We start from the raw sequence: 16,226 nt of genomic DNA on the forward strand, positions 1-16,226 counted from the left end.
GCCCCAGCTGCCTGATTTCTGACAGCTATTCTAGGAGGTTACAGTGATATCTTAACTGAATTTACTGGGATTTACAGTCACACAGAGTTACATTTAAAATCACCAAGATCCTTCCCTGAAAAGGCTTACAGTGATGTCATCATTCTCCAGTTTTCTGAGCAGATTTCATGTAGGTTTAGGGTAATAATAAGTTTTTTTGTAATTAAAAAAATATTTCCAGGAAGCATTTTTATACCTTTTACCTTGCACAGGGCAATGGTTGCCAACCCATGGATGGTGAGAAGTCCCATCACCTGCTCCTTCTTTATAGCCAGAAACAAGCCCTGGTAAAAATAACATCACACTCCTCATGTAGCCAACAGAAACATTTTGAATCAGCAAGGCCAAACAAGGTTGCAAAGGGCAAACACCAGCTGCCTGTTTCTTTCCTACCCCTTCCTGAGATCTTTTTCCCCATGCTGCTTAACTAATGCCCAATTTGGAGGACCAAAGGACCCCCTGCCTTATATGCCTTATTCCTCCAGATTTAAGCAGAGCACAGAGGTGCCCATGCATGACAGCTAACGGGCCTAAGAAAAGCAAAGCTGTGCAGTATCAGTCATTAAACCATCTCCCAGCTCACTGTGGGATGCTGCCAAATGATTTACAAGCACAGCTGAGATGTTTCTTGGGGAAGGATAATGTTTCGAACTGGCCAGGGAGAAGACAGAACAGTTTGCTTCGTCTCTGGCTCAAAGCATCCCAAGGAGCACCCCACATATGCTCCCTTGTCCTGGAGGGAGGAGAGGCAGGATGGATGGCCTCAAACACTTTTCCCGTCACTATGCTTCCCTGTACCTGTGAAAAATAGATGCTTACGCTCTTCTGTGAGATGTTTCTGTTTTCCTTTTTTTTTTTTTCTTTCCTCCCTGATGAAGGCTCCAGCAACTGAGCTTCAAATGTAGCCAGCAGCCACCACTGTGGGTGGGACACAAGGGCTTTACAGGGCTTTAGGAGAGCCCTGGTTCCTCTGGCTGGAGCGGGACTCCCACGTGTGGCAGCAGAGACACACCGGCTTCCAAATGTGGAGCAGAGCTTGAGTACTTCTGAACACTCTCCTGTTGTCCTTCAGCATATCCTCTATAGCTAAGAGCACTCACAAAACACAAGCCCATCACAATGTTTCACAAGCCATACACAGCCCTGTAGGCATCACCCTTCTATGTCCCCAGGTCAGTGCTGGCCACCTGTGCTCCCTCCAACTGCTGTGAGGCACCTAAGTGAAATACCTGGAGGTCCCCATGGAAGTCGTCTCTTCGGCGGTGCCTGTGACGAAGGACACCTCCTCATCCTCTTCATCCAGCTGGAGGCTGCCAGAGGACAGCCGGACCCGAGCCATGGGTGACTGCAGCACACGGCCGTACAGGGAGCAGTAGTCAGCGGCCAGCAGGTCGGAGTCGGAGTCGCTGGACTCGGTGCTGCTGCCCACGTAGCGCTCAGCTGAACGTCGCAGCCCCAGGCCTTGCTGGGCTGGCATGTGCCGAAAGATATTCATTTTCCGACTGCTGAGAGTGGGACATGGCCCCAGGGGCCTGAACTCTGAGCCGTAGGGGAAGCGGATGGTTTTCATGTCCGACTGGCTCCAAGACCGCTTAGGAGGCTGCTCCTGAAGCCCATAATCAAAGGAGCGAGCCAGCAATCTGCTCTCCCCAGTGGGAGTCACACTAATGCCCGCTGCCATGCACATGGCTTCACGATCAAACTCCCCGGCCCGGGTCCCACTCAGGCTCCGCCGGGGGGGTTTTGCAGCTGCAGGGCCACATCCACCAGCTGGTCCTACTACGTCCTCACTGGGTGCTGGTGTGTGGCACGGGGGGTGTGGGGGCCTGTCCAGGTAGAAAAGGACCTGCGGGGCTGGGGCGACCAGGGGTGGGGGACACGGCACGTCCATGTACACCAGTGGCCGGGTGCTCACCTCCCGCATGTTGCCCACCGAGGTGCTCTTATTGTTCCCGGTGAACTGGTGGTGGGGCCGAAAGGACGTCAAGGGGTTCCTGGCACTGAAGAGGTCAGAGGGCTCCCATGCTCGCTCCAGCTCCAGCTCAGCGTAGAGCAGCGGGAAGGCAGATGAGCTTTTGGAGTGAGGCAGGAAGGTGGGGGATGCTTCTGGCTTGGAGCGCTCCAGCTCGGTAGCAAACGTCACCTCCACGGCAGAGCCACAGCGGCGGCTGTCCAGGGTGGGCTCGGAGGTGTGGACCCCGTTGGCATGGTAGGGACCCCGGCTGCCGTAGGCCAGGCGCAGCTCCTCCACCTGCACAGGGGCAGAGGGTGGGTGGGTACCCAGACCCCTGGCTGGGGAGAGGGGCAAAGGAGCCAGCAGCAAGTACCCAGAGCCCAGCTGAGCTCCACCAGCTGTGTTGCCAAGACCCTCTCAGCCCTAGTGCTACCTCTCATGGACACCAAGGGGCATACCTGCTTGGAGACGTCTGTCAGGAGGTCCGGGGAGGAGCGGCACTGCCTCTCATCGTAGTGGGATGCATAGTGCTTTCTGCAGGGCCAAGAGCATGGGTGGGTGTGCGGCCAGGAGGATCCCATTGCCCACAACCACCCAGGCATTGCCCCCCACACACCCCAGTACCTCTCAAAGGGAAGGCTCTTCATCTTTGCCTTCCTTCCATGCTCCAGCAGCTGCCTCTGTGTCCTCCCACTGCAGCAATGGGGAAAAGGCATGAAGACCACTGTCAGCCCCAGCCCTGGGCACACCCACATCCCAGGGGAGGAGAAGGGATGCAGCAGGACCCAAGCAGTGATCTCTCTGGGAAAAGCAGCTGTCAAGCATCATCCCTTGCATCAAGCCGGGTCCAACATAAAGGCGGGGGGGGTGGGGGGGTGGGCTCAGAGCCCTCCTCACACCCTCCCTGATCCCAGCAGTTTGGTTTTGCCCCAGCACTTTACCTGTAGCGGAAACTGGAGCCTTTGCTGCACAGAAGGGCTTTGGGCTTTGACTTGGGCTCTTCAGACAGCCTGAAGAAGGCATGGTACTCCACACATGTCTTCCAGAAAGCCTTGCAGGCATCGCGGCTCGCCATGGTGAACTCCAGCGTGTCCTTGCACAGCGCCTGTGAAGCCAGAGACAGAGTGTCAGGGCCATGGTGTTGGGCTCTGCTGTTTGCCCTCCTGACCCCCCCCAAAAACATCACACTGGGTTGCCAGTGACTCTGGGCTGTGCAGTGTCATCCTGCTGGGGACATGGGGTTGGCACATGCCACGCTCGAGGTAGCAGTGGGGGAAGGAGAATCACCCATGAGTGACAGAAACGGATTTTTAGTCAGAATCGGGGACTTTGTGTGACTGATCCTCGGTCCACAGTTACCTACTGCTGAGCCTGGCAGCTGCCTGCAGTGCGGTACTTACAGAGAGGTTTGCATGGAGCTTGATGAGAAAATGCTTCCTCTTGAAACTCAGCTTGCGAATTTTGGACCAGTTGAATGTGTTGATCTTTGTATTTCCCTGGAAGGACAGACACAGCAGTTAAGCCATGCCTGGGCAATTCAGAATAGCCCAAGTATGATGGGCCAGATCCTGAGCTTGCAGGACACTGCATGAGACCCCAACACAGCTCTCAGTGCTGCTGGGGTCTGAGGAAGGGGAGCCAGGATTTGCTGGTTGACCCTCTTCTCCATCAGCTGGTCCCAAAAATGGGAATTGAGATTCAGGGCTTAACTTTGCTGGCTGAAGCTATTTGTAAACTCCAGGATCTCAAGATAAACCTCATAGAGCTAAAGGCAGAACATGCCATCCATCCTAGCTCAAGAAGCAAATGAGTTAATGCAATATCAGGCCCCCAAAATAAAAAAGACCCTTCTCTCCTTTTCTGGGAAGCATAGCAGAGTCCATCTCACTCTCATGCCTTTAGACTCAGCTTAAGCAAGCCTGCAAGCACACCTTACCCTTCATTATCATTATGCATCAATTTGGAGGCAGCTGCACAACACTGGTGTCAGGGCAGGACCAGCTAAAATTGCGTTACCCGATGCTGTGGCATCAAGACCCTCTCAGATTTCTGGGAGAGCCCAGATTTTAATAGGTTCACAGATACTCTAATCATGCGTGAGGGGTGTTTATGGAGCCATAAATAATAAATAACCGGGTCTGGCAGTGCTAATTATGAACAGCATACCCATGGTTAAGGGCCTGTTGTTTTGGTGGGTTTTTTTTCTGCTCTGGCAAGATGTTCCCAGATTGAAATTGGGTGGTGTGGGAGGCAAGCACTGCTTCACGCCGGCTGCGGGGAAGTCTGTATTTACTCTGCAGCTACACCGTGATTACAGCGTTATGTAATTGCACAGACGTGAGGTGCCTATTTTTGATGGAAGATTATATGGTGAATACATGTGATGCAGCCATGCAACCTGTGGTGTTTACACGGGGGCGGGCACGGCGGCGCTCAGCCGGCACGGATGGAGGTGGTGGAGCTGAGCCCTGTAGCAATGCATAACCTCTGTGCCTTAGGCCTGCTGGGGTGCACTCTCTCTTGTAGGATTTGGGAGGGTTTGGAGCACATGGAGAGGAGAAAGGTCCCCCACCAACTAGAGGCGATGTCACAGGATCATAGAATGGTTGGGGTTGGAAGAGACCTCTGATCGCCTAGTCCAACCCACCTGCTAAAGCAGGTTCACACAGGAATGTGTCCAGGCAGGTTTGGAATATCTCCAGAGAAGGAGAGTCCACAACCTCTCTGGGCAGCCTGTTCCAGGGCTCTGGCACCCCCAAAGTAAATAAGTTTCTCCTCATATGCAGATGGAACCTGCTGCGCTTCAGTCTGTGCTTGTTGCCTCTCATCCTGTCATGGACACCACTGAAAAGACTCGGTCCTACCCTCTAGACACCCATCCTTGAGATATTTACAAGCATAAATAAGATCCCCGCTCAGCCTTTTCTCATAAGATGCTCCAGACCCCTCGTCATCTTTATAGCTCTGTCCCTGGGATAGGCCACCCATACTGAGCCCCGGGCTCACCCGCAGGACCAGCACCCCCATGTGCGCCACAGCCAGGTTGATCTGTGTCCCCTCGCCATCGCTGGCGGGGTGCGGGCGAATCCCATACATCTCCAGCTTCCTGGCCACATCCAGCAGCTGAACATCTGACTCAGACGGTGTCTTCCCACTGGAGAGACAAAGGCACCAGAAAGTGACAAGAGTGAGAAGGCAGCTGCTGAAATGGGCTGAAAAAAGAGCCATTTTGGATATGCACACACTGGCATCACACTGACCCTGCAGATGGCCCTGCCTGCTGATGGGGACAGCCCCCTCGGCAGGTGCCCGTTGGGTGCTTTGGGTATGCAACCGTGTGTGGAGCAGCCCTTACCTGTGTCTCCGGTGGTAGTGCATGATCTTGTTGTCCAGATACTCCTGGTTGGGAAGATACCTGTGGGTCGCCAGGTGCTGCTGGTCCATCTCCTCATGGAAGTCACCCAGCTCGGCTGTGGGGGATATGAGGAAAGTGTGGGCGATGCTGTGAGGGGTCACTGGCAAAGCCCAGTTGTCCCCCTACCCGGGGAAGGGGCACTGTGTCTGCAGGCTCTCGCCTGCCCTTACACTGCAGCAGGTGGGAGACGAGCAGCGCCGCGCTCTTGTCGCTGCAGGGCAGCCGCCCCAGTGCCAGGTCCTTCTTGATCTGGAGGGTGAAGAGGTACCTGTGGAGGGGGACAGGAGCTTACCCTGGTGGGAGATGGGCTCAGCAGAGAGACGGGTGCCAGGCTGAGGCACGAGGGCCCTGCTGCAGGGACCTGACTGGCCCCGCACCTCTCCCTGCACTTGCCTATGGGATGCAGGTTCATGAGGTCACGAGAGGAGCACACAACCTCTGCAGAATGCTGCATTTGGGCACTACCACAACCAGTGCATCCCTGCCACTGAAATGGCCATTAATGGGTTTCAGAGTTAACATTCCTTTATGCTTTGGCATGCATTTGCATCTCTACTGTTCTGCAGAAGCACTGTCTTAGTTCTATTCTTAGTTCCTGCTTGCAATGCTTTCTCTAAAACATAAGAGCTAACAATGCCATTTTTAAAAATAAAATTCAAGTGCTTCATTCAGAACACAGCTTGAGGCAGGAGCTAGACTGAGCAGAGTCAGACTCGATGCCCAACTGCTAAAGCATTTGGCAGTAAACAAATTTCAGCTTCTTAAGATGGCTGATCCTTCAAGTGGATTTTGTTCAAAAACAGAGGATCAAGAGAAGATACTCAGTTTTTGTTTTGTAAAGTACAGAGCTCTTCCAGTACTTAGGATAACCACTGCTCACAGACAGGTTCAGGTAGATGAAGATAAGGAATTAAACACATACATCACAGTTGTAAAAATACAGAACTGTGCAGTAAGAAAGTAACAGAACAAGTACGGTACCTTGTCAGCTCTTCTCTCAGATGGCCGGGGTCCACTGGGAAAAATTTCACCATAAATTTGAAAAGAACCTCCTTAGGATCTTAAAACACAACATCTTCATAAGTTTTCTTTTACATGTCTATTGAGAACATTTACAACTCTCTTCACACATGCTGTCTCCTTACAGAGTAAATTACTCTGGACCCTTACAAATCAGAGCTGGAAACTCTAAACATTAGGGACTCCAACCTGCTCTCAAAAACCAGCCTGCCCAGATCCCCAGTGTTACCAGTGGAAGCAAACATGGAGCTGGACAACGAAATAATACTAAAGAGAAAATGCCCCAGCAATTCTTTAAATTGCAAAGACCCCCTACCAGGACAGGGGGTTCCATGGGGTAGTGCCAGGGATGCTGGCCTGGAGCATGGCCAGAGCCCCAGTGTAATTACCATCAGCGGGGCTGTACATTTAACTCAGCCCTCCAATCACTTGGGATGCAACAGCTCCATAGGAGGCTGTTTGGACAAAGCTTTTTCACAGGATGAGGGAGAGCAAGTGGCCAAGACCAAGGCAGAGAGAGTGGAGGGAGCGAGGGAGGGAGGCAATTTTGTAAGCACTGACCGTCCCATGGCACCATGTGATGGCTCAGAGGCCCCTGGAGGAACAAGACCTTACAAGCGCAGGACAGAAGGGGCGTGGAAGAAGAAATTGGTGCCTGAAATAGTCCTGCTTCTGGTGCAGTCAGAAAGGGGAGGTTCTTTATCAGGCTTTCCTCTTACAAGAAAATTAATGCAAACACTGTACTGCAATCTCCCCGTGACAAATACTGAGGTTGTGGCCTCATGCTTTTGACCACCTCCTGGTCATCATGTATTTGGGGAAAAATATAATTTGGTTCACTGCAGGAGTGGAAGCAGTCATAGGCTGAAAGTGGCACAGCGTTAACATTGGCTGTGGCTGCATCAAGGGATGCTGAACCTGAATTCACAGCATGATTTGCAGCATCTCCAAGCCTGTGAGGCACAGGGCAAACCGTGCTCCACACAGAGTTCACACCACACAGACATCTGGGCTGCCAAGAGCTACGAAGGGGCAAGGAGGGTGAGCAGGGAGCGATGCTGCTGCCTTGCCGTCTCAAACACACACACACACACAGCCCCGCTGCTCTGCCAAGCTGGCAGGTTGTTAACAGCTCCAGCCTAAACTGGTGCAGATACCAGATTGCAAAGGCAGCAGTGTTTCTACAGGATTTTATATGGACTGGGGTGTCTTTGCAAATAGTTCTGTCCAGCCTCATGCTACAAAACGAGCTCAAGCAAATGCTGGAAACCCAGCTCCCATTCCCAAGCAATAAAAGCTGCAGTAGTCTGCACTAGTCTGTCACTGGCAGTGATTTAGAATAATTTTATTCTTGAAATACTTACTTTTTACTTGCTTTGTTATGGGTTTTAGAGGCTCCAACCAGACCTGAAAAAAAGCAAGGAAGAACTGGGTAAATAAGCAGCACAAGTGACAGGGGGAATAAAAGCAGCATTATCATGCTAGAGTGCAACACAAAAATGTTGGCCAGCTCTGACAAGCAGTCCTGCTTATGGCTACAGATAAAACATCGCTATCACTGTGGCTTTGCCAAACAGCTTGTGGCTCCCCTCCTAACCCCTACTTTCAAGGGGTTTTTGGCATTGTGGCAAATCCTTCTGTGGCAATTTCCCATCTGGTAGTTCAGGGAGGTGCTAGCAAGCCCTCAGCCATGCAGGTGGTTGCTGTGAGGATGGGGTCACAGCACAGCAGGACAGCACGGTGCAGCACCAGGAGCCCACGCTGCAACCTGCACTCACGTGGTTCCCAGCCTGGCTGCAAAACTCCAGCCCGAAGTACTCCTTCTCCACAAGGTTGAGGTGGCTGCAGGCGAGGTTGAACAGCCCTTTCCCGCAGGATTTTTGCTAGCAAAAAGCACACCATAGAAACAGCAAGTTAGGCAATGCTGACAGCAACGGTGATGGGATTTTGGTGAGATGGGGAGAAGTTTTAGCTCCTTGCCTTCACCCTGAGAGGAACTGTGGGGTTTTCCTTGTTCCCAAAACCTTACTCAATAAATATTGCTGGTTTCAGCATGTGGGAAAGGACGAGTGCATTCTGCTTTCCCCTTGCCTCTGCTCTTGGAAATCAGATTCCTTCTCATCGCTTCTATCCTTTTTAGTAAACCGAAAAGGAAAGAAATCTTGCTTTTGACTGATCTTTTGCAACCATCACTGTCCAGGCAGCTTTATCTCTGGCAAACCAGTGAGTGATCCCTAGGATGAGCATCTGCCTGACCCAGGGATGGCCATGGCAAACGCGCTCTGTTAAGAGCAAAGGGGAGCACAACTCAAACCTGCACAGTCAGTCCATGTGCCCCAACAGCCGGGGACCGAATTGCTGGGGACAAACTATTATTATAGTTAATAGTAATTAACAGCAAGAGGACCCTGCAGAGATCCTGTGCTTTGGGCCCTAGGTCATCCATGCATTTTGGCAATATTAATTAAGTGGCACTACATGCTGGTAAAGGAGGCCAGGCTGTAGTTATTCCCAGTAAACAGAAACACTCAGAGGGTGTTTTGCTTGACTTGTTGCCGTGCTGTATGACACAGCTGGAGAACAACCCAGGGGGCCTCTGACTTTGGAAAATGCTCCAGAAAGCACCAGAAATGAACCTGGGAGTGACCCACCCCAGCAAAAACCCTGCTACTCCTTTACCAGCTTGTGAAAATCAGACCGAAAATGAGCGTGGGTTAGCACAAAAGCAAGCCAGAGCAGAGAGGTCAGGTTAGACAGCTGCTAAATTCTGGCATTTCGGGTGATGGAGCTGAAGGCAGGCTGCAGCTCCCCATGCCAGCGGCTGCTCCCAGCTGGAGCAGAGGGACCCCGGCTGCCGGCGGTGATGCACACTAATAACCACCTTTCACAGCTGCTTCTGGGATGAAATTGCTGGCTCCGTGCTGAAAGGCCGCTGAGAAGTGACAGCGTAATAACAGTATTTGCTCTGCAGCACTCCCGGTTCTCCTCAAAATTACTAGAGCACAAGAGTAATTAAAACAATTATAAACGTTGATTTCCAAGCTAGAATTTTCTAGCATGAAAGGCCTTGGCCTTTGTCAGGCAGCCAGGCAAGACAAGCATTTCTTACCAGGTTATTACCCACCACGACTGCTGGCAGTGACCCGCTCTCCTCCAAACTCAGCATTGCCCAGGGCAGTGGAGGCGAATGGCTCCTTCCCCGGGGAAAACCTGCTCACCGGGGAGACGCAGCCCTGTGATGCAGGGGTAGTTTAAAAACAGTGGCTTTCCCCTTGCAGAGCTGTGCTTGCACGTGCCCCATCCCAGGTTTGTGGGGTACCAAGGCCCCAGCCCACACTACTGCAAGCACCAGGCTGCGGTTGTGCTGGGGACAGCATCAGGCGAGAGCAGGGGATTGTGACAGAGGAGCACAGTGCAAGGCAGGAGCATGATGTGGGGCTGGGCACTCCACATCCAACCCTAAATGTGCCTTTGATGATGTCGCAGGGCCAAGTTAGCACCCACAGGCAGAAAGCCCCACGCAGAAGACGGTTGGAAGGAGATGCTGCACTCACCCCTCCTCTCCATGGTGGGAACAGCTGGGACTGTAAGCAAGGTAAGAAAGCAAGAGGGACATCCAGAGGGAGACAACAACCTGTGTGACATGCAGGGACACGCACACCCATCCCCAAAGGACAGCCTGACAGCGCTTGTGCTCCAACGGCACAGCCACATTTCTGCAGCATTCCCCATAGCACCGTCTGCTGCAGCTGGGTTTGTGGCTTTGGGGGCAGTGACAGTTCATGGTGTGATCTTTCCCCACTACCTCAGGCACTGGCCCCCAGCCACTGCCTTCCGTGTAGCTGACGTGCAATGCCATGCACCAAAAGCCACCAGTCCCAACACTCCCCATGCCCTTGCTGGACCAGCTTGCGTGCAGCCAGCTCTGCACCCCTCCTGTCCATGAATTCCCACCTTTATTCATCATAATGGGTGTGAGATCATGGGAGACTTTGTCCTTCCCTCAGCCCCAGCAAATAGTTCTTCTGGGCTTGTTTGCTTTGCCTTTTCTTTCTTTTTTTCCCTTCCTCCTCAATCTTGCCCTGTAGCCAATTCCACCAGCCCAGGCTTTGTCTGTCCAAGCTGCAAAGTGGTTCATCCTTGCTGTGATGCTCTCGAGGGCTCCCAAGGCTACCCAGACTCAGGGCTGTCTTGTTTAGACCCTTTCCAGAGATAAGAGCGACTCCACGGGCAAGAGCACATGCCAGGTCACAGCTCTAGGTATGTGGGGAGGAAGGATGAAGGGAGGCAGCTTTGTGATATCTCTTCTTTGAGACTTTTTAGAAGGGCATGTTATGACAGGACAAGGGGCAATGGTTTTGAACTAGAAGATGGGAGATTCAGGTTAGACATGAGTAAGAAATTTTGTACAATGAGGGTGGTGAAACACTGGCCCAGGTTGCCCAGAGAGGTGGTGGATGTCCTATCCCTGGAGACATCCCAGGCCAGGTTGGATAGGGTTCTGAGCAACCTGAGCTGGTGAAGATGTCCCTGCTTTTGGTAGGGGGTTTGACTAGATGAGCTTTGAAGGTCCCTTCCAACCCAAACTATTCAGTGATTCTATGATTCTCAGTGTGAGACAGCATCACAGGCGCACCTGTGGTCGGACACTGAGGCCAGGAATCCCAGTGTTCTCCCAGTACAAGATGTTGGGCTCACTGGCATGGCCAGTAGTGTCGCACAGAGGCCCCATCCGTGCCGTGGCTCAGCCCTGGGGAGCTCAGCGGGGAGGGTGCAAGGGGGGACATGCAGAGATGTGCCAGGCTCACCCCCCCCGCCCTGCATTCCCATGCAAAACCAGACCTTGCTGCTCGTGCCAGCAGCGGCCATCCCCACGTGAGGCAGGTATAGATACATACACCAAGCGCGAGACGCAGGGGGAATCAGGCCCAGGGTGTTTTCTCTCTTTTGTCTTTTTCCCTCCCATTATACTGAAGTATCGCACATTGAAAAGAGCTTTCCAAAGTCAGGAAAGGTTTAGGAAGAGTTGCTTGAAATATCTGCTCAAAACTTAGCCCAAAGCAGTCCTTTTGTAATGAAGTCGCTAATTCAGCTACTCATTTATAGTATCCATATAGCATATCAAATGCATGAAATGCCTAAAAGGGGTTTCCAATAGTGTTCCATGCTAAAAAAAGCAATGACCAGGAGTTCCTCTAATGGAAGCTATTTGCTGCAATAACATGTCATGCAGAACTATAGTGCTGTAAGTGTTTTGGGCAAATAAGAAAGCAGAGATGGAAAAAAAAAGCAGCAATATTGTACCAGCAGCATCTTTCAAATTGTCTCTCACTATGGCCTGATCTAATCAATAAGGAAAAAGAAATAAAATTACTAGTCTCATTTTTAAGCTGACTCTAGGTCTAGGATACACTAATTTAACTAAATCAAACAACTTCCATGCTGTGCCAAGTGATGGAATTGCTTCACAATCGTCTTTTGTGCAAAATTGCTGTAGCAAAGAAACCAAGCAGTATGTCTGAGATCAAGCAGTTCTCAGGCTGTGCTATAAATCAGAGGCAGGACTGTCTAAGAAATGCAGTAGAACTTGAAAAAACAAAAATTATACAGAACTCTCTGGTCCCATAGGAGACAGTAAACACCAGGACAGATCTCCTTGAATTAGCTAATTCAGTTTCCTACTGTGATTATCAAATCCTAACCAACAGTAAATGCTCAATCACACTTGTAAGAAGATGTGTTCTTAACACGGTCAAGATATATCTAGTTTCAGTTATCTGTATACATATATATATATATATATATATATCTCTAACACCACAGTTATTAACACTCAACATTTAAAACCTATTTCAGCAGTCAGTATTAAGAGCTATGATTGAGTAAATATGAGTTATTAATGACAGTGTGTTGTGGGATACTATCACGCAGAAAATAAGATTGAGTTTTTTCCTCTGCTATTCTCAAAACCACAGAGTTTTCTTTTCCAGTTGAATGTTCAGGAAGGGATGCACACAGATGTTTCTCACCAGGGGTGGTTTGGTTAAATATCCTATTTTTATTCTGTTCCCAGACTTTTCTTCCTTGATGAATGCTTATGCTGGCAGTCAGATAAACGACAGAAGAACTCAACACTTGTCAAGAACATCAGCTCATATTAGCCAATTTCCAAAAGACGACACCACATAAATAAAAGCCATTCCTCCTTTGTTATAAACAATGTTAATAAGAGAGGAGAGTGTTGATGCTGAAAGACACTTGGCAATTAGCATTGTAACCTCTTGTTTTGGAGTTGGGGTTCTTTTGCCTTTTTTTTTGTTTTGTTTCTTAAAAACTGAAAACTATAACCTATCAAGGACCGTGTAATCATTCAGAGCAGCAATTCCTTCAATAATTAGCACCAAAAAAACCCCCAAACCCTAAAACAACAAAACAACACACAAACCCACAATAAAACCCAATAAGAATATGATAGCCACTTACATCCACTACAAAGATCTTCTGGGAGTCATCCAGAAACTGGACTTTCAGGTGCAGCATCCTCGAGCATGTGGCTGAGCGTGCGGTGGGCACGGGAGTGCTAGCGATGTGCACAGTGTGCCGGGAAGGCAGCCCTGACTCCTCTTGCACACATAATTTCCCTCTCAGCCGGATGGAGAAGGCTGCAGTCGCAGATGTGGAGTGGAGGTTGGAGCGAAGGAACTGAATGCCTAAAAAGCAATTTAAAACAACAACAACACAAAAAACAACCAACAACACGATACGTCCCCTGGTTTAAATATCACCGCTGTATTAAAGAATATTTCCCTCCTGTGAATTATGGGTCTATTAATAGGGCGAAAGGCTGTGCAGCAGCTCTGCAAGAGTGGCACTAACGGGGCTGAGAAAAATATTGAGCTTTTTCAGCTGGTGGTGAGCAACGCGAGGGCAAAGAAAACCCACATTTTGGACCGCGGGGCTGGTGGGGAAGAGCTGAGTGACTCTGCCGCTGAAGTCGCCCAGCAGCTGGTGTTGCCCGTTCTCTGCTCTGGTTATGTGCACTTACAGAGCAGCTGTGCTCGCTCTGAGTGGCGGGCAGATAAGGTCCGGTCTGCTGAGCAGTTGAGTGCAGGCTGGCAGACAGGCTGAGGTACTTCACGGGACACTCGGAAGTGTTCCCAACTGAACTCGAAACCAGGTGGAAGTCCTTCCCGTGGAGATAGAGGAGGACCTGTTGCTCGTTCTCGGCTGGCACCCTGGTCTGGCAGCTTAGTGATGCCTCACAAACTTTTGAGACAACCTGGCTCTTGGTTCACACCTGAAAAGCCCCACATCTCCACCCACCAGCTCATCCTCCAAGTGCCAGAGCCAGTTGCCCACCCTCAAAATCCCCTGGGGTTCAGCCCAGGATGGGCTGGGTGGTGGGTGCTTGGGGCTGACACTCACCTGGCGTCCCTGCCCCGGCTACTGCAGGGCCATGATGAGCTGCCTCACCTCTCCAGCTGCTCTTGTCTAGCACAGCTTCCCCTCCCTGAGCATCTGGATGAAGGCAGCATTTGGGCAGGAGCCTCCACTTGCAGAAATAAACACACTGAGTAGTGCAAAAAGGCAGGTGCTGGACTGTCATAGCGAATCGTTACTGCTGCTGGAAAAAGTCACAACTACACATGTTCCTGTAGGACCCAGAACGATAAAAATGCATTTCAGCAAACCAAAAAAGCCACACTGAGTGCTGCGGAGATTATGCCCGTTTCTCCCTTTCCAGTTTCCACTGAAACATGCACTGTAAGTCACTCCAGGCCACTTGCTCCGGTCCCTCTTACACTTCCAAAATATTCCCGGGGATATCAGAACAGAGCCCGTCAGGGCATGCACATAGCTTGCCATCTGGAGTTTTTTAGTTACAGAAAAACTTGTTAGTCTTCTACTAACTGGGGTGAAAAAGCAGCATAAAAGTTAAGGCAAATCTGCTTTTCCATGTGAAAATACTCCACAAAGCAGCTGAGCTCATCTTCTGCCAATGGCCAGGAGGGGCTGGATGGACCCAGAGTGCAGGTGTTGCTGCCGAGGACCAAATCTCCAGAGCTGCCCTTGGCCCAGGGTCTGAGCTCTTTGTGTCACGGGAGAAGGGCAGCGTCACACACAAACCATCCGGAGGGGCTGAGTGCACTTTCTCTCTGCAGTTCTACATGTTTGCGCCGTCACATATCGGCGGAGGAGAGAGCAGCACTCTGGTGAGCAGCTCACACGTCGCAGGCACGGCTCTGCCACAGCTGCACCGGACCAGCAGGGAGGGTGTATGGGGATGCGATGGAAGAGCCCTCAAACCCCAGAAGAGACCAAACCTTGCTACAGGCTTTTCTGACGTGCTGGGGGCACCAACCCTGTGGTCCATGGATGTTATTAGAAGCTGAGCACCAGCCAGCTGGGTTGTGGGTGGAAGAAAAGGGTTTTTTTTCACTACTGTGGCATGGAGAAAGGGGACTGTTTGGGGTTTATCAGGGCCTCTAGCTACCCTATAGAGGCACTGATGCAGAGAACGTGAATCCAGCAGAGGCAAACAAGGTAAATGAGGACTTTTTCAGAGCAGGAAAGTAAGGGAAGGCCCGAAGAGATGTGACCTGGGGATTGTTGCTGAGATCAGGTGAGATCCACCAGATAAGACACCCATTTTACCCCCATCCATCTCCTTCCTTCTTCTGGAGGGGACTTCGGGGTCAGACAGAGCAGGACACATGAGGAGCACCAGCAATCCTGGCTCCAGGTCAGTGCTGATCTCCAGCCGGGCACGTGTGTCCTCCTTATCCACAGGGGCAGGGAATAATGTGAAAATGGTGCAAGAAAGCATGGAAAAGGTGAAGGGCGAACGCAGTTGTACCAGCAGGCAGAGAGGAGATACCGAGCAGCAGCAAGAACTGCTCCAGAGCTGTTTGCTCAGCCAGCTTGACCCTTGGATTTTTAATACTCTGGACCCTGCTGCCACAGAAGATGACATTATGAAGCAACATTTTTTCTCCAGTTTGTCCCAATCCTACCCAACAACATCCCACCATGGTGCCTCCTCATCCCACTAACATTCCCACCGAGAGCTGTACTTACGGCAAGGCAACATGACAAATATTATTCACTCGCTGAAAGCAACTCCACAAACACCTCAGTGCTCATCAGCACTAATAACTCGTCTGCAAAACAGGATGAGACCAACGGGAGGGGAGCAGCTTCTGTGCACAAACGCTGGCAGGAGCGAAGGTGAACACCCATAGCATTAGACTGTAGATTAAGACAAGTTTAAAGAAGAATTGCACTGTCTGGCGGTCTCCCACCAGGTGATTCCGGTGCAGCTGATGACACAGCTACATGCTCGCTGCATATTCAGCTGGTGAGGATTACGTGACAAACAGAGACAGAGGTTTTGGGAGAGGCCTGGCTGCTGTGCAGGCAGGTGTCCCAGCAGAACCAGCAGGCAGTACAGTCAGTACAACTTGCAGGCACGTGTGTGGGAGCAGAGCAGGACCCCGAGGTGGTGAGGAGCATCGCGGCGTTTCAGCTGCTGGATCCGGATGCAATAATAACAAAAGAAGAAATAAATTTAGCTGTGTTTAAGCACTAAGCCAAATTAAAAGTCAGTCGGGTTTATCTCATGTTTTGGGGTTTTTTGTTTGTTTGTTTAGGAGGTTTTTGGTGCTCAAGGAAGCAGAACTATATCAAATTTATTCTTGTGATTATGTTCTTCTTTCAGCTTCAGCAGCTGAGGTAAATGGCTCTTTATACCTACCTGTAATAACAGAGTAGGGAATCATAAACAACCTTGATTATGCA

General features: G+C 50.8%; 1 protein-coding gene across 2 annotated transcripts; it reads right to left on the reverse strand.

Moving 5' to 3' along the window:
• Positions 1–1,137: 1,137 nt before the first annotated feature.
• Positions 1,138–13,059, reverse strand: FRMD7 (FERM domain containing 7). 2 transcript variants are annotated; one of them, XM_071813679.1, is made up of 12 exons: positions 12,912–13,059; positions 8,207–8,311; positions 7,793–7,835; positions 6,390–6,423; positions 5,579–5,676; positions 5,349–5,463; positions 5,000–5,147; positions 3,394–3,489; positions 2,935–3,098; positions 2,618–2,686; positions 2,452–2,527; positions 1,138–2,290 (listed from the first exon to the last, which is right to left on the reverse strand). In XM_071813679.1, the coding sequence occupies exons 1-12, from the start codon at positions 12,966–12,968 to the stop codon at positions 1,256–1,258; spliced, it is 2,040 nt and encodes a 679-aa protein (XP_071669780.1). In that variant the 5' UTR covers positions 12,969–13,059; the 3' UTR covers positions 1,138–1,255. The 2 variants fall into 2 exon arrangements, with proteins under 2 accessions (XP_071669780.1, XP_065702896.1); XM_065846824.2 differs by having other exon boundaries at positions 6,390–6,468.
• Positions 13,060–16,226: the final 3,167 nt, after the last annotated feature.

The sequence above is a fragment of the Patagioenas fasciata genome, chromosome 11 (genome assembly GCF_037038585.1).
Source record: "Patagioenas fasciata isolate bPatFas1 chromosome 11, bPatFas1.hap1, whole genome shotgun sequence".
NCBI classification, from domain to species: domain Eukaryota; kingdom Metazoa; phylum Chordata; class Aves; order Columbiformes; family Columbidae; genus Patagioenas; species Patagioenas fasciata.